General features: G+C 38.7%; 1 protein-coding gene across 8 annotated transcripts in view; it reads right to left on the reverse strand.

Annotated features, from left to right (window-relative positions):
• Nucleotides 1–24,079, reverse strand: part of HIPK3 (homeodomain interacting protein kinase 3) — a 154,571-nt gene that overhangs the window by 31,234 nt on the left and 99,258 nt on the right. For all 8 annotated transcript variants that reach the window (XR_012668909.1, XM_048853458.2, XM_048853462.2 and 5 more), the window contains 6 exons: nucleotides 13,442–13,565; nucleotides 5,496–5,615; nucleotides 3,591–3,677; nucleotides 2,127–2,311; nucleotides 916–1,075; nucleotides 177–300 (listed from right to left, as the gene is read on the reverse strand). Coding sequence is in view for 7 of the 8 variants with exons in the window: in XM_048853458.2 (XP_048709415.2) it covers nucleotides 177–300; nucleotides 916–1,075; nucleotides 2,127–2,311; nucleotides 3,591–3,677; nucleotides 5,496–5,615; nucleotides 13,442–13,565 (800 nt within the window). In the remaining variant the exon portion in view is untranslated. The remainder of the gene's footprint in view (nucleotides 1–176; nucleotides 301–915; nucleotides 1,076–2,126; nucleotides 2,312–3,590; nucleotides 3,678–5,495; nucleotides 5,616–13,441; nucleotides 13,566–24,079) is intronic.

Consider the following 24,079-nt stretch of genomic DNA (forward strand, 5'->3'; position numbering starts at 1 on the left):
CCAGATAGATTTATTTAATCAAAAATATTTCCAGTTTCAGTCTGGGGAGTTTTTTTTATAGCAGAACTGTAAATTTCTCAGACAAAGTTTATAGTGAAATACAGACAATTAACGACTCCAGTAATAGCTGCTGCTTTTCAAAATTCAGAAAATGAAACAATTTCAGTTAATCCTACCTTGGATAGTTGGGGGGCATATAATCAGTGCCTGCTGAAAAGCATCATTGCAACCAAACTGAGCAGTTCCTGCCTGCAGTGGTATTCCATGATGTAAAACTGAATGGGCAGATGCAGTTAATGCCTGAAACAATAAATTTAGCATGGATGACCACATTAAATGAATGTATATTTTATTATCATCTCTCTCTCTCTCTCACTCTCACACACACACACACACAAATACAGAGCAAATAATTATTAATTAATTCCACTGAAATAGAAAAAAGAAAAGGAGTACTTGTGGCACCTTAGAGACTAACCAATTTATTTGAGGATAAGCTTTCGTGAGCTACAGCTCACTTCATCGGAAAGCTTATGCTCAAATAAATTGGTTAGTCTCTAAGGTGCCACAAGTACTCCTTTTCTTTTTGCAAATACAGACTAACACGGCTGCTACTCTGAAAACTGAAATTGAAGTTTCAAAACATTTCAGATGAAGAAATACCATTTGACCACTCGAGGGCACTGTAATAAAGCAAACCACTTTCAGGATGACAAGTCAAAACCTAAACGTTTTTGAAATCAGGCTTAGAAAACTAACTTTTTCAAACTGAACAGAAAGTGAACAACTCTAGAAAGGGGGAATAAAATGTACATAAGATTTTGCAGCTATTGTCAAATATGATGATTCCTGGATCATATTTTGAAATCAAAATGAGAAACTAAATTAATAGAGCTAATAGCCAAAAATTCTTACCTGACTCCTCACTGTGCCAATTTTGGTGAAGTTTGCAGTCAGATTAGTAGCTCTGCCTGAGGCAACTGGTCTTATAAGTGGCGTTTTATTGCAATTACTTATGTCATATGAGTTTGATCTGTATTTGCAGACATCCATGATATGGAAACAAGATTTCACTCTGTTAAAAGAAGAGAATTTTTTTATTTAAAATTTCCATTTTAAAAAGTATAAATTAATTAATTCCACTGGAGGAAGGAGAAATGGTTCGGAAAACACAATTTCATGATTAACATAATCCTGCATCTTTGAAGGAAGTTAGACTAGATGACCCTTACGATCCCTTCTAACCCTATGATTTTACGATTCTGTAAGGCAAGATACAGCTAGAATTATGCTTATGAGCATCTCTTCTCTAAAAACCCAAAATTCTTACAATTAATGGTAAACCTATTGAATCTATGGTTTAATATCAAGAAAGATAAACTGTAATTATTTTCTGCTTCTAGTGTCTAACAGTATTGCTGAGTATCTGCTAATAATTGGGGTATGTACCAAAAGAAGGTGATGGATTAGACCAGGGTTTCCTCAAACTTCATTGCACCGCGACCCCCTTCTGACAGCAAAAATTACTAGAAGACCACAGGAAGGTCAAAGCCTGAGCCCGCCTGCCCTGGGGAGGGTGCCAAAGTTTGAGGGCTTCAGCCCTGGGGGCAATGGGGTTTGGGCTTTGGCTTCAGCCCCAGGCCCCAGCAAGTTTAACGACAGCCCTGGTGACCCGTGACCTACTTTGGGGTCCCGCCCACAGTTTGAGAACCGCTGGATTAGACATATGAAAAGTTCTCTCCTTTGTTAGACTTCTGTGTATCTATTTTATTTATCTATTTATTTATTGTTCAAGTATCTATTTCTAGCATTTTAAAAACTTTAATTGGGCTTGGGAATTAGGGCCTGATTCTATTAAATTCTGAACACCAATTCTATGAGAATGGAGGGTACTCAGTTCTTTTTAGAATCAGGCCCTAAGACTATTGGTGCCTCAGCATGGGAAATTTTGTATTCTAGGCATCTCAACACTATACATACTTAGCATTCTATAAGTTTTAAGCAACAGAATATATATATATATACACACACACACACACACACCACCCCACACACATCAATTTGACTGTAAAGCACTGTTGTAGGTCTAACACAACACTGTTTTATTATTACTGTATATAACATACTGGTTGCTATGTGGAAAATCTAGGAGATGCTTCATGGTAACAAAGGGATGGTTCAGTGTCTCAGCTGGAGTAATTCTTAAATCAGCATCAATCAGCAACATTTTCTTCAACAGACTGACAAATTCTCTTCTATCTGCCTTCTCTGCCAATAGGTCACTTCCTTCCAGATCCATCACCATGTTCACCTGGCATGGAACAATTTTTTAAAAAGTCAGATAAAACAAACATGCATACTGATAATACTTCCTTTGGTTCCTTTCATTAAATTTTTCCACTTCAAAAAACTAACATGTATTGCTTTTAAAAAGTAGGGCCAAGTGAAATATTTGGAATTTATTAGCTTGTCCAGACATGTTTATCTTGGGGCTAATGAATCTGACCCAAGAAACACCTTTCAAGATTTTACTGTATAAATAACTGCTCTTCTGACAGTACCTGCGCACCTAACATCTATTGAAAGCCTTATACCACCTATCATTCCAAATTTGGGATTTGAAATTTAACAGTCTGTTTAGGAGGTGGAGATTAGAATCCTTGAAAAAGAAACCCAGTTATCAGTAGTACTGGTGCCCGCACCTGCCTCAAATCATCATCCCTGGAAGTGTTTTCTTTCAACTGATACATTTTTAATCAGTGATGCTCACTCAGATTAGGGAACCCATGTGCCTGACATACGAGACAGATGAGATTCTCTGTCTGCTTCCATGCCACTGGAAGTCTCTCAGAACTAAGTGGAAGATTTTGCCAACCTCTGAAAATGGAGGAATAAAAGATTCAAAGTAACAAAAACCACCAGATCCTCTTACTTATTTTTGCCTTGAAAGTGGAAAATACTAAATAAATGTTAAGTATTACTCTTTTTTTTAAGGTTGAGCTGTGAGAACAGAGCTAGTACATGAAGAAGACAATTTCAAATGTGTATAGTAACACCAGTCCTGAAATGGAATTGAGTATTTTCTCAGGATGTCAAAGAAGAAAGAGGGGGAGGAGATTTCCTTTTATTAGTGATTAAGGCATAGAAAGCAGTAGAAGTATAAGGATGCAGTTTAGTTAAAAACAAAAGGGTTTGGGAAGCTGTCAGTGTCTCTAGAAAAAGGATGAAGACAAATGATACTTTTACTATAAACAAAAACCTAGATATAAGAATCATTTTACCTAGATTGGTAGATGTTACAGTAGAATATGGAATATACTGCACACTATTTAAGATCTTTTTCACCAGGACAAATGTAACTGCACAACAATCACAGAACAACAAAAGACGACGAGATCTATGCACCAAGGAACTTAGACAGGCATAGATGGACTGTTTCCACAGAAGCACACTAGGCAGGTATGGATGAATGGAAAATATTCCCAGAATGTACTCTAATTCACAAAATCTAACTGATAAAAGTTTAAAAATAAATCATTGTGCATCTCTCAGCTGTATTGCTTGCAAAGGAAAAATACTTGAGAACTCACATGCACTATATCATCCAAACTGTTGAAAATATACTTTCTGGCCTCTTTAGACTTCATCCCTGTCTCTGTCTCATGCTCTTCCAGTGTCTTAAAAGGGAAAAAAACAAACACTCCGTCAATTAAAAGGACACTGTTAGTATAAAATATGTACTGTTAGTAATCACACTTTAGACAATTGAGAGACTTTAATTTGACATTTATTTCACTGTTATGCTTTTTGCTGACTTTTTGTATTTCAGTCAGTTTAGACAACAAAAATAGCCAATTTCACTTCCTGGCTCTTCTGAATAATCACAATGCTATACTACAGTATCTGGTTTGCAAACAACTCAGGAAATAGCGAACATCTAACAAAAACATGCTTTATGAAAACTTTTTTAATTGGTATTTGGTTTCTTACATAAAAGGTTTTTGTTTGTTTGTTGTTGGTTTATTTTACACATTCACCTACCACTAACTTTTGGAACTAAACTAGGTGACAGTATCACTTTAAATAGAATCATGCCCCTTTCAATTTCTCTCTTCTTACAGGGTTGTTGTTTCTGTTTTGTTTTCAAGTACATTTTATTTGTTCAGAGCTACAGTGACAGAGAAAGTATCTGAAATATTAAAACATCATAAACAAATAAGGCCTAAAGGACAAGTATATACATCAAGACAGTAGCATAATGAAACTAAATACCTTACTCCTCACTTTCTGTTATAATTTCCCCAAAATAAGTAAATAAAACAAAGCAACACCTAAGTCCCACTCTCATCCTGCAGTAGGGACTCTTGCATGACCCCAAAAGAAAAAAACACCACTATTTAAAAGTACATTAAAGAGAAGCTTCCTCAGCATATTATCTAGACTAGATTCAGCAATGTTTTTCTAACAATCTGGAAAATAGTTCAGCTGTGCTCTCCATACATCAAAACAATTTCCCTTTCCTCTCCCTCCAAAGAGTAGATTGTTTAGTCTGGTATGTGAGATTTAACAATCTTAATATCCAGAGACAGAAGGGTGACTTGTCTTGTATCCAACATAAAAAGATACATTCTCTAGCCAATAAAAGCCCCATTCACCTCCATTCATACTGAAAGAGATCAGATGGAAGTTAAAGTGAGATCCAACAGAAATATCAAAGTTGGAGACCAGGAATAACCACACTAAAGCACTTAGAAAGCTCTAACATAACCTGGGTCCAAAAGGCATTAATTTGTGGACAATTGCACCAACAGTACACCCAGTTAGCAATCCTCACTTTTCATTTTAAACATACTAAGCAAAATAAACCAAACAACTTACTATGGAATGATATTTTATTTTGCTACTATTGCTTCAGAATTTCATGACCATTCACCAAGATTTAACTCCATTTGTTATCTGTACTTGGCTCTTTACTCAATACTGCCTAAGCCTTTGTAGGTCCCACTCCAGAGATAACATGGGAGCTACTTAATTCTTTATACAGCAGAGAAATTAAACCACATAGGTCTGGGCGGCTGTCTTCACATACAGTGCTACAGTGCAGCTACACTGATATAGTACTTTAGTAAAGACGCGACTACGCTGAAGGGAGAGCTTCTCCCATTGGGGAGGAGGATTAGCTATGCCGACAGGTAGTAGCTATGTTGAAGGAGAAGATCTCTCGTTGACATAACCCTGTTTATGAGAGGGATTAGGTCATTATAACTACATCACCTGCAGATGTGGATTTTTCACACCCCAGAGCAACGCAGATATACCAATATAGGTTTGTAGAGTAGGGCTGGCCTAACATTACTTAGATAGAAGACATAATTCTATCTTAGTTTTGCAAATTTGTGAATAAGATCTCCATGTTATAAATAAGAAACCTTAATTTGGCCTATGTGGCATATGTATGCATTATACTATTTTTTCAATTATTTAATACTTTTTACCTTTAACCTCCAACCAGAATATGGTGCATCTGTTTCTCTACAGAAAAATCTTGCAGTTTTCGTTCCCATGTTCAACAACTGCTCTCCTGGCAAACCTTGAGTCTGTGAAATGTAACGAATCTGGAGGAGGAAAAAGTAGAAGGAACTTAACTTTTTGTTTTCAAATCATGATCTACAAAGAGAGAAACTTGCACTTCGTCATTTCCCACACTAAAAAATGCAAAGAGGACTAAGAGTGGGCAAACAACTCTTACGCAGGAGAGAATCAGTACTTTAAAAAGTTGTGTATTGCTCTCTCCAGGTATTAGCAGGAGAAAACCCTAAATATCCAAGGTTTCAGAGTAGCAGCCATGTTAGTCTGTGTCCACAAAAAGAACGGGAGTACTTGTGGAACATATAGTAAGAAGATATATATATACATACAGAGAAGGTGGAAGTTGCTATACAAACTGTAAGAGGCTAATTAATTAAGACGAGCTATTATCAGCAGGAGAAAAAAAAACAAAAAACACTTTTGTAGTGATAATCAAGATGGCCCATTTGTCAACTGTTCCATTCTGTGCAGCCAATGAAGTGGGCTGTAGCCCAAGAAAGCTTATGCTCAAATAAATCTGTTAGTCTCTAAGGTGCCACAAGTACTCCTGTTCTTTTTGCTAAATACCCAAGCATCTAAACTAGTATAGTTAAACAAGGACATAATTCTGGTCAGCAATGAGTCTTTTATTTACATTACTTACTGGTTCAAAACTACTGCAAACTCTGCAATAATCATGACTCCATATGTATGGAATGCTCTCCGGGAGCAGTTTCACAAAGTCACCATCCTCCCCTCATTCAAATCCTTATTAAGAGCTGAACTGAGGCCTTACAGATAAGCTCAGGAAAGATGTTTGTTCCATTCAGAAGAGGAGAGAATGACATGAATACTCAGTTTTCCCCTTAGAATGAACATACAAGGCACTATTCTTCTAATAATTCAAAAATCATATTTGAAACCAAGTGACGCATGGGGTCCCAGCACAAGTAACATTTTACAGTGGTATGGGTTAGGTGTATGCCACAGTTCTTTCAAAAGGTATTAAAAGAATTTCCACACAGTTTAATGACAAGACCATATATATCCACAGTGAAAAGAAGAGTTAATTTTTTGTTCCATTTTCTCCGAACATTCTGATGATTGCCATTTTGCAAATGTGCTATATAAAAATGTTAGACCCCTTTTGATACAGGTATTAACTCCCCACATTCCAGCCAAATTTCATTTGGCTACTCACATTCTACCCACCTAAAATTGTCCCTGTGTTTTCAGTTAGATACAGTATTCTTTGGAAGTTTTTCACTTCCTTTATACGTTGTTGTGCTCTGTTACATAGTGAATATGTGTTTCACTCCAAAGAAGGCTGCATTTCAGCAGTGAGTGAAATTTCAGGATATTGTTTGTCAAGTACTTTGGAATCCTTCACTATATAGGGCCTGATCCAACATCCATTTAGAACAATGGGAGTATCTCTGTTGACTTCAGTGGACATTGTATCAGGTCTATAACTAACTGTCTACACCAAGATGTTTTACTGTAACAAGCCATTTACAACACACACTTTGCTTCTCTACAAAAGAAAAAGGACACTAAACTTTCTAACTACTACATGCCACAAGAGGCCACAGCAATGGTTCCCTCAACCCACCCAGCAATATTGTTAACCTATCCAACTATATTCTTAGCCCAGCAGAAGCAGCTGTCCTATCTCGGGGCCTCTCCTTCTGCCCCTCCACCCCCACAAACATGATACAGTTCTGTGGTGACCTAGAATCCTATTTTCGATGTCTCCGACTCAAGGAATATTTCCAACACACCTCTGAACAACATACTAATCCACAGAGACCTCCCTACCAACACTACATAAAGAAGGATTCTAGGTGGACTCCTCCTGAAGGTCGAGACAGCAGACTGGACTTCTACATAGAGTGCTTCCGCCGACGTGCATGGGCTGAAATTGTGGAAAAGCAGCATCACTTGCCCCACAACCTCAGCCGTGCAGAACACAATGCCATCCACAGCCTCAGAAACAACTCTGGCATCATAATCAAAAAGGCTGACAAAGGAGATGCTGTTGTCAACATGAATACGTCGGAATATGAACAAGAGGCTGCTCGGCAGCTCTCCAACACCACTTTCTACAAGCCATTACCCTCTGATCCCACTGAGAGTTACCAAAAGAAACTACAGCATTTGCTCAAGAAACTCCCTGAAAAAGCACAAGATCAAATCCACACAGACACAACCCTGGAACCCCGACCTGGGATATTCTATCTACTACCCAAGATCCATAAACCTGGAAATCCTGGGCGCCCCATCATCTCAGGCATTGGCACCCTAACAGCAGGATTGTCTGGCTATGTAGACTCCCTCCTCAGGCCCTACGCACTCCCAGCTACCTTCGAGACACCACTGACTTCCTGAGGAAACTACAATCCATCGGTGATCTTCCTGATAACACCATCCTGGCCACTATGGATGTAGAAGCCCTCTACACCAACATTCCACACAAAGATGGACTACAAGCCGTCAAGAACACTATCCCCGATAATGTCACGGCTAACCTGGTGGCTGAACTTTGTGACTTTGTCCTTACCCATAACTATTTTACATTTGGGGACAATGTATACCTTCAAATCAGCGGCACTGCTATGGGTACCCGCATGGCCCCACAGTATGCCAACATTTGTATGGCTGACTTAGAACAATGCTTCCTCTGCTCTCGTCCTCTAATGCCCCTACTTTACTTGAGCTATATTGATGACATCTTCATCATCTGGACCCATGGAAAAGAAGCCCTTGAGGAATTCCACCATGATTTCAACAATTTCCATCCCACCATCAACCTCAGCCTGGTCCAGTCCACACAAGAGATCCACTTCCTGGACACTACAGTGCTAATAAACGATGGTCACATAAACACCACCCTATACCGGAAACCTACTGACCGCTATTCCTACCTACATGCCTCCAGCTTTCACCCTGACCACACCACACGATCCATTGTCTACAGCCAAGCTCTGCGATACAACCGCATTTGCTCCAACCCCTCAGACAGAGACAAACACCTACAAGATCTCTATCAAGCATTCTTACAACTACAATACCCACCTGCGCAGGTGAAGAAACAGATTGATAGAGCCAGAAGAGTTCCCAGAAGTCACCTACTACAGGACAGGCCTAACAAAGAAAATAACAGAACGCCACTAGCCGTCACCTTCAGCCCCCAACTAAAACCCCTCCAATGCATTATTAAGGATCTACAACCAACACTCTCACAAATCTTGGGAGACAGGCCAGTCCTTGCCTACAGACAGCCCCCCAACCTGAAGCGAATATGCACCAGCAACCACATACCACACAACAGAACCACTAACCCACGAACCTATCCTTGCAACAAAGCCCGTTGCCAACTGTGCCCACATATCTGTTCAGGGGACACCATCACAGGGCCTAATAACATCAGCCACACTATCAGAGGCTCCAGAGTAACAGCCGTGTTAGTCTGTATTCGCAAAAAGAAAAGGAGTACTTGTGGCACCTTAGAGACTAACCAATTTATTTGAGCATAAGCTTTCGTAAGCTACAGGCTCATTCACCTGCACATCTACCAATGTGATATATGCCATCATGTGCCAGCAATGCCCCTCTGCCGTGTACATTGGTCAAACTGGACAGTCTCTACGTAAAAGAATAAATGGACACAAATCAGATGTCAAGAATTATAACATTCATAAACCAGTCGGAGAACACTTCAATCTCTCTGGTCACGCGATTACAGACATGAAAGTTGCGATATTACAACAGAAAAACTTCAAAACCAGACTCCAGCGAGAGACTGTTGAATTGGAATTCATTTGCAAATTGGATACAATTAACTTAGGCTTGAATAGAGTCTGGGAGTGGCTAAGTCATTATGCAAGGTAACCTATTTCCCCTTGTTTTTTCCTACCCCCCCCTCCACCCTTCCTCAGACGTTCTTGTTAAACCCTGGATTTGTGCTGGAAACGGCCCACCTTGATTATCATACAAATTGTAAGGAGAGTGATCACTTTAGATAAGCTATTACCACCAGGAGAGTGGGGTGGGGGGAGAGAAAACCTTTTGTAGTGGTAAACACCCATTTTTTCACGGTTTGTATGTATAAGAACATCTTCTGTATTTTCCACAGTATGCATCCGATGAAGTGAGCTGTAGCTCACGAAAGCTTATGCTCAAATAAATTGGTTAGTCTCTAAGGTGCCACAAGTACTCCTTTTCTTTTTGCGAATACAGACTAACACGGCTGTTACTCTGAAACCTATCTATAAATTACCATTAGTGTAGAACAGTGGTTCCCAAACTTGTTCAGTCGCTTGTGCAGGGAAAGCCCCTGGCAGGCCAGGCCAGGCCGGTTTGTTACCTGCTGCATCTGTAGGTTCGGCCGATCACGGCTCCCAGTGGCTGCGGTTTACTGCTCCAGGCCAATGGGAGCTGGTGGAAGCGGCATGGGCCGAGGGACGTACTGGCCACCACTTCCAGCAGCTTCCATTGGCCTGGAGCAGTGAACCACTGCCACTGGGAGCTGCGATCGGCCGAACCTGCGGACGCAGCAGGTAAACAAACTGGCCTGGCCCGCCAGGGGCTTTGCCTGCACAAGCGGCGGAACAAGTTTGAGAACCACTGGTGTAGAAGGTATGATAGGTGTTATATCTTTTCAAAACAGTGAATATTATTAACAAGCCACACCATCATACGATAATCATATCACTTCACAACCATTTGTTTCTTTTAAGTACTGCAATTTTAAAATGTTGGATCATCAGAAATATTAAAAAGTGTCAAGGATTTGACTTAAATCCTTAAAAACATGACAGAGTAACCAAAGCTAAGACTGATATTTTTACCTTAACTCACATTGTTATGCATGAGTATTGTAGGGATCTAAGAACATCACATGATGTTCAATAAGTGAATACATGTTACAGCCTTCTCTTTACATTTTCTTTCTGTTGTGAGTTTAAATCAGATCTTTGAAGTTAGCTGAACCTGAATTTTCTGTGTGGCAAATTATAAAAAGGAGGAAATATGATTTTGAAACCACAGCCAGGTACTTCTCCACATTTTGTACATTTCTCATTAACTTTAAAACAGTGCATACACAGGGAGCAACTGACTGATTCATTCCCCACTCAAGCAGCCTTGTAACCCACTGTTAACTCTATAGGGACACAGATGAAGTTCTCCAGAATATAAACTGTAAAAGATAAGATTAAGAATTTCAGGTTAATTGGAGTCTGTATTATAGAAAGAGATGAGCTGCCAAAAAATCCCAAATGACCATTATATTTTTTCATTTTTTTTAATTTGCAAAACTATAGCAACAAACAGCAATAATTTTGGCTGACATCCTTGAGACCATGCAATGATCTGTCAGTAAAAGTGAAGTTCTGGAATGTGTTTATACTAGCAACATTCTGTGAAAGTGAGATTGCCATATTGGTATTTAAATCTTCCCTGTTACCTTTGTCGGATTTCTACTTATTTTGGGCCAATTTTATTTTGCAAAAAAATATTTACAAATGGTTTGGGGGAGTGGGTATATATAAAACAATGACAGTAGTATCTAGAAGAGCTCTTTAGGGGATTTTCACTATTCAGTTCTAGAATGCCCTAAATAGTACCTCTCGTCAGCTAAATATTGGGTGAAAAATAAGATCCACTTCAATTTAGGCTTAAACAGTTTCTTTTAGCCTTTATGTTGTACATTTTAAGATAAATGTATTATCCCCTATGAATTACTTATACATGCAAAAACAGATAAGGCAAGAAAGATAATCAAACTACCATCCTCAGGGACAGGACGACTCTCTTTAAATCCCTGGTTTTTATGTTTGATTAGTCTTTCCCTGTGCCTCCTCCACTCTTTTTTGTCAATCACAAATCTTTTACCCCTTGTTCCATAACTTTATCAGGTTACCTCAATTGTGTACCTATCTATTCTAAATTCCTAATTAAAACATTCTCATGCATAAATTACAACTAACCTAAACTAATATTTTTGCTTATCCTGTTAAAACTTCCTTTTATCTGTCAATTTCTATCATCTATTCTCTGCTCTCAATCCCTCTGGTTCCATCCAGTTGCTTTCATCTTACTGGCCTATTTTTGTGGCCTTGGGTTTTTATTTATTAGCGGTCTTGCTGGGGGGAGAGGGTGGGTGTACCTGGAGCTCACAATTCTCTCATACTACTTTGCTTCATTCTGATATTTGCATAGATAGAGGATTTTACCGATAAGAGAGACAAACCAGGTTTCCTGGTTTACACAACCATGAAGCCTTTTCAGCTAAGTTTTGAACAGCTGCATCAGCAAAGAGAAATACAAAAAGCAAAAATTCCTTTATTTTTTATAATACTATATGTGAAGATTCGTTTCTCTAACATTATTTAATATATATATTTGACTAAAATTAATAACATGGTTTTCTAACATTTCCCTGCCTTCAGGCATCTGACCCTTGGGCAAGTGCCTCACTTTACTTAGGACTGTGTTGTAAGGTTATATAATCCGACATTTGTTTATTTTTTCATTGTGTGTTTAGCAGATCTCCAAGCATGCATTTAACTTTATGACACATAAGCATTATTACAATGATTGTTTCTTGTACTAGTAGCAAGAAGCAATAAGTAGCAACACCTTGAAGCTTAAATCAATAACTGGATGTTGTTTTGTAGATATTTCTCTCCCCAGTTAGTGGTAGGGAAAGTGATAAGTAAACCTGCATGTCCCCTCTAAGAGGGCTGCAGTTTAATGGTCAATATGAGTTCCCCAGCTTAAGAGTGAAGCATCAGTAATGATAGTTGCCTTGGGTGTAGGTATGAGGAAAGGAGTCCCCACTCAAACTTTCTGTGGCTTTGTCCACCAGACAAGAGAGGCTAGAACCTTGGTCAGAGTTGTTATTTTAGCAATTATGTTGACTTTTTTTTTAGCGAACATATGGAATGAAGCCAGGTTTGGAGGCAATAGAGATGAAGCCTGACAAAGGGCGGCATGCGTGCACATAAGGACATGTGGCTAAGGAGGAAAGGCAAGTTCTGACTGAAGTCGAAGGGAATAGGGAACTAAGAGGCCCTGAGCCTTAACATGCTGACATTGCCACAAATCCCAATGACAAACATTTTATTCCCCCTTCCCCCACCCCCAAAAAAACTATAAAATGAAGTACCAAGAACGTACAAAAACCCTTCAGATTTGAGACAGAAAACTGCAGTACAGGTTGAGCCATAAGTCCTTTAACAGTCAGAAGGAAATATGGAGGTTATAGCATGTGCTATGTCTCCACTGCAGAGATGGCACTCAAAAACAGGGCATAACCCGGAAGTCTAGAGTTTTGCAGTAAGAACACAGATCCCCACAGTGGAACAGAGATTTCAACATGTATCTTTAAAGAAAGGATCTGTATGAAGACTAGAATTTAATTCCAAGTAACAGATTGTGGGTTACAAAAATGAGAAAAACTTACAGTATTTGATGAGGGATGTACACCTATTTGTCTCCATATCAACAATATTTATCTAGAATGTTGCAGAGTACAAATAGGGTCAAATTATCAGCTGCTTTAAATAGGCATAACTCCATTAATGGGTCAATGGGGCTACGCCAATTTACAGAAGCTGAGAATCTGACACACAATGCCTAGCATAGTACCTCAATACTTGGAGCATTTAGTATTTTCCTTCAGAAAATTTTAATAAAATCAGAAGTAAATTATTTAAGTGGACTCTTTCACGTAATCTAATTCCATTAAACAATGTAGTACAGGTTTGTCTTTCACATGAGAAAAATCACAGCACACGAATTTAGCCGAGAATAAAGAAATGATGCATTCTTTTAAAATACAAAGTCATTCATAGAGCTATTCTACTACCTGGTCATATTCCAGGGCTCCTGGATACAGCGGCCACCCAAGGAACAGCTCTGCAATCACACACCCCAGCGACCACATGTCTATGGCTTCACAAAACGGCAACCCCAGTATAATCTCTGGTGCTCTGCAAATTAAATAAATACAGTTATTACATTTTTGCCTTTAAAAAAATTAAAAAGTTTATCATTTGAAAATGTGCTATTTATGTCTTAAAAGTAAAACCTTAGGGTTTTTTTTTCTTTTCAAGATAATCCACATTAGAATATTACAGTAGCATTGAAGAGACAATTTTTCCATGCCAGACCTATATATTATGCTTAGGTTATTATATTCCTGCATTTTCTACTCTGTATTACAGTGTCTTAACTTGCTGAGATTCTTTTCACAGTCTAAAATCTTCATTAAATGTGAAAGCAATCACAGAATTCTCTTAGAAATTATTATTCCTGAATTATTTACTACTTTAACATTTCTATTTTTCCTCCAACATCTCCCCACCCCCAATCCAAACTTCCTACCGCTGTAAGTACTGTATTCTGGGACAGACGCTTGATATAAATATTTTCTATATAAAATATTCCCTCTGGCAATACACATTTAGCCCTTGCATGCAACCAAAATGCATTAAAATCAATTTAGTTACATAGCTGCAAACTTCTAATGCAGACACACTTTATCTTGATCACCTTAACCTTGCTTGCACCCACTTAACTTGATTTTTATATCAGTTTAGCTAAACCAGTACACTTTTCTAGTGTAGACCAGGCCTCCTTTGTTACCTAATACAAATGTATGGATGTGGATAACTACTGTAATCACAGAATCAGGGTTGCCAAGCCTCCAGGATTGTCCTGGAGTCTCCAGGAATTAAAGAGTAATCTTTAAATAAAGATGGTCATGTGATGAAACCTCCAGGAACATGTCCAACCAAAACTGGCAACTCTACACAGAATGTAGAAAAAGTTGTTGTAATAAAGCTGCAAAAGTTATGGGGCTGTCAACATTTCTATTTTCAGGAAACACGACTTAGTATTCTACATTTATCCTGAAGCATGTATTTTAACCTGTTTCATTTTTTAAAAAGTCAGTTCATGCAAGTTATAAGAGGAAGTGAAAATATATTTACACAAAAACGCACAACAGAACCCAGAGACAGTAAATACATTAAACTATTTCACCCCAACATGGTCTAAATTAAAAAGAGCCAAGGATATTAAAAAGGTGATCTGCAAATTTAAAATTAAGACCCACAAAATATGTAATAAAAGCATTCAAAAGTAAAAAATGATTTTCAGCAAATTAGTAACAATGTTTTTGGAAATAAAGTTAACTATTAGTAATATGCTAAATACCCAGTTACCTTTTTATCTACTAAATAATGCTAACTTATTTTGCTTTTCCTTTTTAATTTGCAGGTTGCTTTAACATTAAAAAAAACAAAAACACAGAAGCTGCACACAAACCTGCCCAAAGTGCATATGCTAGAATTTCTCCCCCTCCCCACAACCATCAAAGATTTTTTTTCCTGTTTATCATAAGGAGAACAATAACCTCTATTTAGATAACCTAACACTTTCCCTTATTTAAAAAAAAAAAAAAAAAAAAAAAAAGAAGAGGTGGTTCCATATTCATGGTCTGCAGTAGGACTTTCAAATGTAACAAGGGGGTAGTCCTAAGGTCAGGGAGCAGTCTCTTGCTAGCCTCATGAAAATCCATCCAGATATGGCTGAGTTAAGACTTTTGGGGGGGGATGGTGGAGGGAGGTCACTATTTCCTATCCTGTAAAACTGACCCTGTTGCATCACTTCAGCAATCAGCACATGGAGTGGAAGCTCTGAACAGTAGGGGCAAGCAGGAGATCATGTGTTCTAGATTCACTTCTTTTACTAAATGGTAGTAATAATTCTGTAATTTTCACAATTCTTATTGAGCACGTTGGAAATACAATCCACATCTCTTATTTGGGAGACCCACTTAGCAACAACATCTTTCAGAAAGTCTGCCAAACATTTACCCCGACTATGCTTCCTATAAAACAGGACTGCTCCTACATATGTAACTCTGTTTCTGTCCGTTACATTTTGTCATAAAGTTTGTAGTCCGCAGAGGGAAACAATATTCTCTTGAGGCAGGTAGAGCAAGGATGTTCTTGTAATTCAGGCAGTTGAATGCTTTACAGCAGAACTATGCTTTGTCTGTGTCTTTGTCACAGACTTCTCTGGGATGCTGGAAGTCAACCTACTTCCATGGGGTGTTGTGAGGATCAATTAGTTAATGCTGATATAGCATTTTGTACATGTAAGTACTATAAAAATATTTACTCTGAAAGAACAGGCCATAAGAGTATGGGGTGCTGTCAGGAAACAAAACTAGGAGACTTTTGCAAATGTTGTCCTTAAAAATATATATATGTGTGTGCCTCAGTTTCCCTACTCTCAAATAGGGATAATAGTCTGCTATCTGACATGGGAACTGTGAAGATAAACTCATTGATTTTGCTATGCTGTGCATTGAAAGAGGCAGATATCCTGTGAGAAAAACAGCATGTGATTATGTATCACTGCATCACTCAATAGTAGGATTACACAGCTAAAAACTGCATACACACCAGGTGAGTGGGAGGGAGGAATTAAAATTATACAAGCAACCTTAAATTCAGAATTTCCTAACTTTTGAGCATTCAACTTTGCACCATAACCAACACTGATTTAGTAGTTCTTCATGTGTAATAACGTATGTATTGTCTGAAATAAATACATATCAAGTAAGTAAAAACACTTTAAATATGTTAAATACATTTAACAGCCATTTCTATAGTCAATTTAAATATGCCATTAGCATCCATCAAGTAAACAATTATAAAAGTTGTCACATTTGCACAACAGACAAAGTGGCTCTGTTTCTTTAAACCCTGGTCTATTCTGAGGCGAAAGAAAGGTGAACTCAGCAAAAGTCATTCTATAAGAGCTTGACAAATCAGCTCACAGGAAACTTTCATGTCAAGGAGAGTTGTACTGATTACTTTCTGAAGAAGTTAAGTTTTCATTCATTCAAAAAAAATCTAGCACTTACTGTTACAAAGAAAACCTATTAGATGCAAACTGACACGGTGTTACCTTGCTGAATCTGCAGAGAGCCAGCCTTTCACAACAGAGATATGGACTGTCTGAAGCCCAAATCCTGATTTCATTGTCTAATGCCAACAGACCCTGGCTGTCGGCGGGCAGGATTGAACCGGGGACCTCTTGAACTTAGTGCATGAGCCTCTACCGCAGGAGCTAAAAGCCCACTGGCTGTCAGCTAAGACTGTAGGGCAGACTCATTTAACTCTAAGTGGTCTTGGTGCCACTAGATGGGACAAAACACCACACCCAGAAGGTGTGTGGATTACAATTGCACACCTTGAGTGGCATCCTGTGTGCTGAGGATTGCCTCTGAAAACAGGAAGGGAAAGAATCCTCCCCCTCAGGTTATTCTGTAGTAACACAGTCACTAGTTTGTCGTTACATTCAAGAGTCAGGGCATGGGTAGCCTCTGCCCTTTTTGTGTACCCATTCATTCCATGAGGGGCGAGTGGAAATGAATAGCAGATTCTGCATAGAGCTGAATCCACCACTCAGGCACTAAATCCCTGCTGTGAATTTGCTTAAAGCCTTCCAATAATATGGGGTACACATTCCCTGGAAAGATTCCCCAAATTCTACCCCACCCTTGAACAATGGAACTACACTCCTAAGAGGGCCTCTGTGGCTACAGAATCATAGAAATACAGTGCTGGAAAGGACCTCCTGAGTTGGGGCAGAATCAAGTAAACCTAGACCCTCCCTGACAGGTGTTTGTCTAACCTATTCTTAAACACCTCCAATTATGGGGATTCCACAACTCCACTCGGAAGCCTCTCCCAGTGCTTAACTGAGTTAGAAAGATTTTAGAAAGATTTAGAGTTAGAAAGATTTTCCTAATATCTAACCTTAATCTGTCTTGCTGCAGATTAAGCCCATTACTTCTTGTCCTATCTACAATGGAGAACAATGATCACCATTCCCACCCCTTAACATATTTGAATAGTTATCAGGTTCCCCCTCAGTTTTTTTTTTTTTTTTCAAGACACAATATGCCCAGTTATTTTAACCTTTCCACATAGGTCAGGTTAGGTTTTCTAAATCTTTTATCATTTTTGTTACTCTCCTTTGGACTCTCTCCAAGTTGTTGACTTCTTTCTTAAAGTCTGGCACCTAGAACTGGACACTACTCCAGGTGATGTCTCACCAGAGTGGAGCAGAACAGGACAATTACTGCCTGTGCTTATATACGTCACTCCTGATAATACACCCCAGGATGATATTAACCTAACCAGTTACTCCCTATTTTGTAGCTGTGCATTTGATTTTTCCTTCTTAAATGTAGTACTTTGCATTTTTCTTTATTGAATTTCACCTTGTTGATTTCAGATTAATTCTTCAATTTGTCAAAGTCTTTTTGAATTCTACTCCCATCCTCCAAAGTGCTTGCAACCACTCCCAACTGGGTGTCATCTGCAAATTTCCACCAAGTTTTTAATGAAAATACTGACTACTACCAGACCCAGGACACACCCATCTGATTCCACTAGATACATTCTCCCAGTTTGACAGCGAACTATTGATAACTACTTTTTGAGTATAGTCTTTGAACCAATTATGCACTCATCTTATAATAATTTCATTTAGACCACATTTCCCTAGTTTGCTTAAAAGAATATCACGTGGGAGTGTGTCAAAAGCTTTACTGAAATCAAGACAGATCACATCTACAACTTCTCCCATATCCACTAGGCCAGTAACCTCGTCAAAGATAGAAATTAGATTGGTTTGGCATAATTTATTCTTGACAAATCCATGTTTGCTATTACTTATTACCCTCTTATCCTCTACATGCTTACAAATTGATACTTTAATAATTTGTTCCAGTATTTTCCCAGGGATTCAAGTTAGGTTGAATTGTCTATAGTTCTCCAGGTCCGATTTGTTCCCCTTCTTAAAGACAGATACTATTTGCCCTTCTCTAGTCCTCTGGGACCTCTCCCATCCTCCAGGAGTTCTCCAAAATTACTTCAGATATATTTAAATTGGCAGGGCCAATAAGGAACTATAACTTATCTAAATATACTGTTCTTTCCCTATTTTGGTTTGTGTTCCTTCCCCCTTTCTGTTAATATTAATTTTTTAAGTATCTACTCACAATTAACCTCTTAGTGAAGACTGAAGCAAAACAGGTATTAAACACCTCAGTCTCCTCGATGTCATCCATTAGCTCTTCTTCCTCATTAAGTAGTGACCAACTCACTCCTTTCTCTTGCTCCTAATGTATTTAAAGCACCTCTTCATATTACCTTTTACACCACTTGCTAGGTGTAACTCATTTTGTGCCTAGGCCTTGCTTGCGCTATTCTTTAGTACTTGTCCTTTTTGATTTTTAGGTAATAAAAGAGCTTCTTATGCAGCCATATTGGACTCTTATTAGTCTTCCTACCCCTCCTTTCCATTGGGATAATTTGTTATTGTGTGTTTACTATTGTCTTTCTTTCAGAAACTGTCAGCTCTCCTGAACTCCTTTATCCCTTAGATTTTCATCTCCATGCAACCTTACCTACAGTTCTCTGAATTTGCTGAAGTGCTTTTTTGAATTCCATTGACCTTATTCTGCTGTTCTTATTCTTTCCTTTCCTTAAAACATGAAATCTATCATTTCAAGATCACTTCCACCCAAATTGCCTTAAACCTTCAGATTCACAGCCAATTCTTTCCTAGTCAGAATCAAGTCTAAAATGGTTGTCTCCCTGGGTAATTCCTCCACATTCTAAAACAAAAAGTTGTCCCCAGTATATTGCAAGAATTTATTGCAAATGTTGTTTTGACATTATACTTTTCCAACAAATGTTGGGGTAGTTAAAATTCCCCCATACTACCAAGTCTTGTGTTTTGGATATTATTTGTTCTAAAAATGTCTCTCCACTCCTGATGATTTAGTGGTATAATAGACCCCTCCCATGATGCCAAACCTGTCTTTTCCCGTTTTATTGTCACCCACAGCATTTCAACTGCTCTGCCTCCCACCTCCTTCTGGACCTCAGAACAACTGTGTATATTCTTTATATACAATGCAACACCTCTCCCCCTTTTCCCTGCCTGTCCTTCCTGAACAAACTATGACCCCGTCTACAACATTAGATTTATCCATCAAGTGTCAATGATGCCAATTAAGACAATTTAGCTTATGTTCCAGTGCTTCCAGTTTTTTCCTTTTTATCCCCGTACTTCTTGCATTTGTGAATAGACATCTCAGATGCTGAGCAGATTTCCCCATTGATTTCCTTCTTGTTGCTCCGATGACCCTACTGTAATTTTCCTGCTCCACCCCTCCCACACCACTCTTTCAAGGTTGCCTTTTTGTTATACCTTCCTGTGGGTTTTGTCACTTGTCTCCTTGGAACCTAGTTTAAAGCCCTCCTCACTAAATTGGCAAGTCAGTGTCCAGAGATGCTCTTCCCCTTCTTGGTCAAATGAATCCCCTCTCTTCCCAGAATAGCATCCTGTGGTCAAGGAAACCAAAGCCCTCCTGTTGATACAATATGCAGAGCAATGCATTCATATCCAGGATGTGTTCCTTTGCCTGGCCCCTTACTGTTTATCCTCCCGGTTGAGGGTACTTGCTACAAAAGAATAGTTAACTACCTCCACTCATTTCAATGGGTTTAGTTTTGTGCATTTTCACCACAAACCCTATGCACACTTTCAGCACTAGCAGCCCGTAGGATAAGCTTCTGGGTAGTGGCCTACTGGATTATTTCTCGAAGGCTGTCTTCTACTGCATTCAAAGATTTGACCATGCTGAATGTCTCGAGGTGCAACCTATGGAATGTTTTTCTGTAATACGTTAGGTTATGACATTGTAATAAACATTGGTGGTTTTGGCAGCTGAGTAATAAATTAAAAATACCTACATGCCACAAGACTAGAAATAGTGATAGAAATGTCTACATCCCCAAATGGTGGATGGACAGCACCCCACGTATTGCTGTTTATCTTTATTAAAATAATTTTGTATTATATCAGGTTACAAATCTGAACTGTCATAATGACTACAGAGCTTATGAATATAGTGAATTTAACAAATGCATCTGTTGAAACTATATTAAAATATGTTTTATTTAATCTTTCATAGTATCTTCACTAAAATAGCCACCAGTCAGTCAGTCTGTAGGCCCTTCCTCTGAGGACAAGTACAGGAAGAGAGGAGAGGTGCTGAGGTACAACAGAGAAAGGGAGCTCACTCTAAGGTCCCAAATGTACCAATCTGTGAGTTTTTCCACAGGTGCCAACTACTTTTATACTATATATAAAAATGCTAATAAATCATAGTGGGGGCATAATCAAACAGAAAAGGGGAATCTAAAATCCTTCGCTTGTCAGCATTTGTTACTAGAAGAATAGAAAATAAACGTGTTCCCAAAATGGGCTGCCTGACAGGCTAGTAGGGTACCAAAGCAAAAACTAATCTCCAAACAGCTGAAGGCCAGGAAGATGAACATAGTCAGCTGTTATTCCACAATACTTTAAAGTCTGCTGTCTCACTAAATTGTCTGCTAAAATGACTTGACTGTCACACGGTCAGTATGTTGCTAGGAAGACAAAAATGGAGGTAGAAAATTTATTTTTAATTGAGCTATTTTTTACGTGTTAATTTTAAATAGCTCCAGTACTTTTGAAAGGAACAAATGTCTGTTTATACAATTATACTCTGAGGCACACAATAATTTTCATTATTAGCCATTTAAAAAAATCAATTTGGTCTAAAACTGGCTTCCCTCTTTAAAATGAGAAAAATAAAGTGCTCTAAAATGGTTTAAAGAGTTCCATAGTTTGAAAAATGAAACTGTAAACTACATGTGATATAAAAAAATTCCTACTAAGAGCAAAATCCTGCACTTACCAATTACCTGTGGAAATTTGGTTAGGAGATAAAGGTGCAAGCTCTCCTAGCACCATCAGGTTGAAAGCAGAATGACTTATGCAGAAGAAGGGAGAGGAGACACATAATAGGGGACCATACCTTTAGTACTCGTGAGACAAATAAGACAAATGATTATTAACTAGAGGCCTTGAAGACTATAATCTGAATTTGGACTTCAAAATTTTATATTTATATGTATATAAATACGTGTGTATATATCTACATATACACAAACACAAGTCAATGCACATACTAAAACTGAACTGTATACACAAATAATAACAACTCTAAAGGAATTACTAATGTTATGAAAAATTCTGCCTGAGTCACCAACAGTTGGGTCATAGTGGTTTTTCTTCCCATCTCAATAAATAATTAAGTACAGATTAAGGGACAGATTCTGATTCACACTTAAGGCGCCTTTCACTGCCAGAGACAAAGTCTCTTTTGTCCACTCTATGTTATTGTTTCTCCATGCCTTCAAGTTAGAATTCCAAGTGTTTTAATCAATTGAATATAGTCACTACCTTTCAGATGGGTGAAAACCTGCTAAGCAAATACTCCCTAACGCATCTATACCTTAGGCCCAAGAAATTACCATCCACCTACAGAAGGTAAATTCAGTAACAAATATACATACCCCTGTGCAAAGCATAGTTAGTTAGTTACTTCTTTGCACTCTGTTCTTCAATATAGGCTCTTGGACACAGGCGAATATTAGGCTTCTTACTAGAGCGCTATGTCCTGGCACCCATTCTTGATATTGGCCATTGCTAGATGTACAGAAAATTGTGAGCCTCCTATACACTCTTTCCTTTTCTCTCCCCAAATGTTGTAAAGAAGAAACAGTACATCTCCCACCTTCACTATAAAGGTCCATTCTGATAGAGGGCAGCCAGGTATGATGTGGAGGTGGGAGAGGGGAGAAGGGCATTTTTTGCCTAAAGTGAAAGGACGTTGACACCTATAAGCAAGACCTAGAGGTATGACACTTATGAAAAAAGCTCATCAAATACAACACCAACTACCTTCCAATTTAGTAGTGAATTTTCATGATAGCATATATTTTGTTGGTAACTCAGCTATTCTATTCCCACTTCATTCTTAAGCTCCTTCCAAATTCTTCTATGAATACCATCCAGTACTGATGATCTTCTTGCTATGTGTTCCAATACGTACTCTTTGAACATTTTGACCTGTGATAATGCCTCATCTTTGCAAAGTCTAGCTCCGTACCTCCTACTGTACTCTAGTTAAGACATGCAAAAAGTTTTTTTAACTCATTTACATTGTCCTTATCCTCTTTGATTGCTCCTATCATAAGCCCAGGCCCTGAGCCATACCTCAGTTTCTTGATTATATAAATCAGTCCCAAGTCAGACTTTACCTTCATTAATCCCTTGTTTGGGGTGCCTTTATTTATTAATAACCAATAAACTAACAAAGAAAGAGTCCCAGAATTCAGTTTCCTCCTCACTAGAGTCTTCTTCTCACCACTGTCAATAAATTGCCAGGAGCATCACTTGCTTTCCATACTCAGTCCCCATCCATGATAGGGTTCAGTCTCTTGTTCTGCTATTCCTTCTTGGAGAGCATCTTTCTTAGTTACTTGCTCCCTCTCCAGTGTCTCTCCCTCTTTGCCAGCACACTCTTCATCTTCTTACTCTCTTTCCAAGAGTCAGGCTCAAACTCTAAGCCTCAGGAGTTCCCCATGGTCTCCCTTTCCTAGAGACTCAGACAGTTCTCTTAGGGATCTTACTGTCACATCTAAGCCATTATTCAGGGCTTGTCCCCACAGAAACCTATTCTACCTCCTGTGGGTTCCTCCAGCCTGCAAGAGCTGCAGGGCTTCTCTAGAGAGACCTTTCCCCTCTCAAAGGCAAGTTCCTCTTTATACTGTTCTCCCAATCTCCTCCTAGCTCAGCTGCTCCATTTCTAATTGGCTACAGGGTAGCCACTTGGAGCACCTCATTGCTCCCAGGTACTCCCCACAAGGTCATCACGGGTCCTGATCCTTACTGAAGGGCCACTAGCCCATTACAGCTCCTTTTATTCCTTAATTGTCTTGCAGACCAATGGACTCTTGCAGGCTTCCTCCTTCTAATTAACTTAAATAATATCTTGTTTGTTTGATTTTCTATTTCTGACTAGTTGCTTTTTAAGTCCCCTCTTAACTCTGCAAATTCCCATTGTTGTCGGGGATTATACTTTTTTTGTGAGCTGTGCACATCTTCCCCTGATGAATCAATGGAACTTGTGTAAATACATCCGATTTGACTTCAGAACCAAAATCATCCGCAAAGATTTCAGACTGTTTTGGGCTGTTATTACAATTGCAACAAGAACATACAGCTTGTCAAAGAGCAGCCACTAGAAGCTGGGTAATGGTCACCAGAGACAATCAAATGACTCCAAAGACCAGGCTCTTTCCCTGAGCAGATGGGAGGGTGAAGAATAAAAGGCAAATTAGAGGCAGCAAAAAAAATTAGTAAGAGTTGGTCATGGGAGCTTCAGCAGAATGAATTTCATCCTCTGCAAGCACCAGTCAGTATTTTTGACACAAGGGATCTCAGACCCTCTAAATTACATTGGGAGGACTTTGGCAAATATTCCAGGCCAGAGACCAGATCCCAAAGCAAAAGAAGT

This window comes from Caretta caretta, chromosome 6 (assembly GCF_965140235.1).
Source record: "Caretta caretta isolate rCarCar2 chromosome 6, rCarCar1.hap1, whole genome shotgun sequence".
NCBI classification, from domain to species: domain Eukaryota; kingdom Metazoa; phylum Chordata; order Testudines; family Cheloniidae; genus Caretta; species Caretta caretta.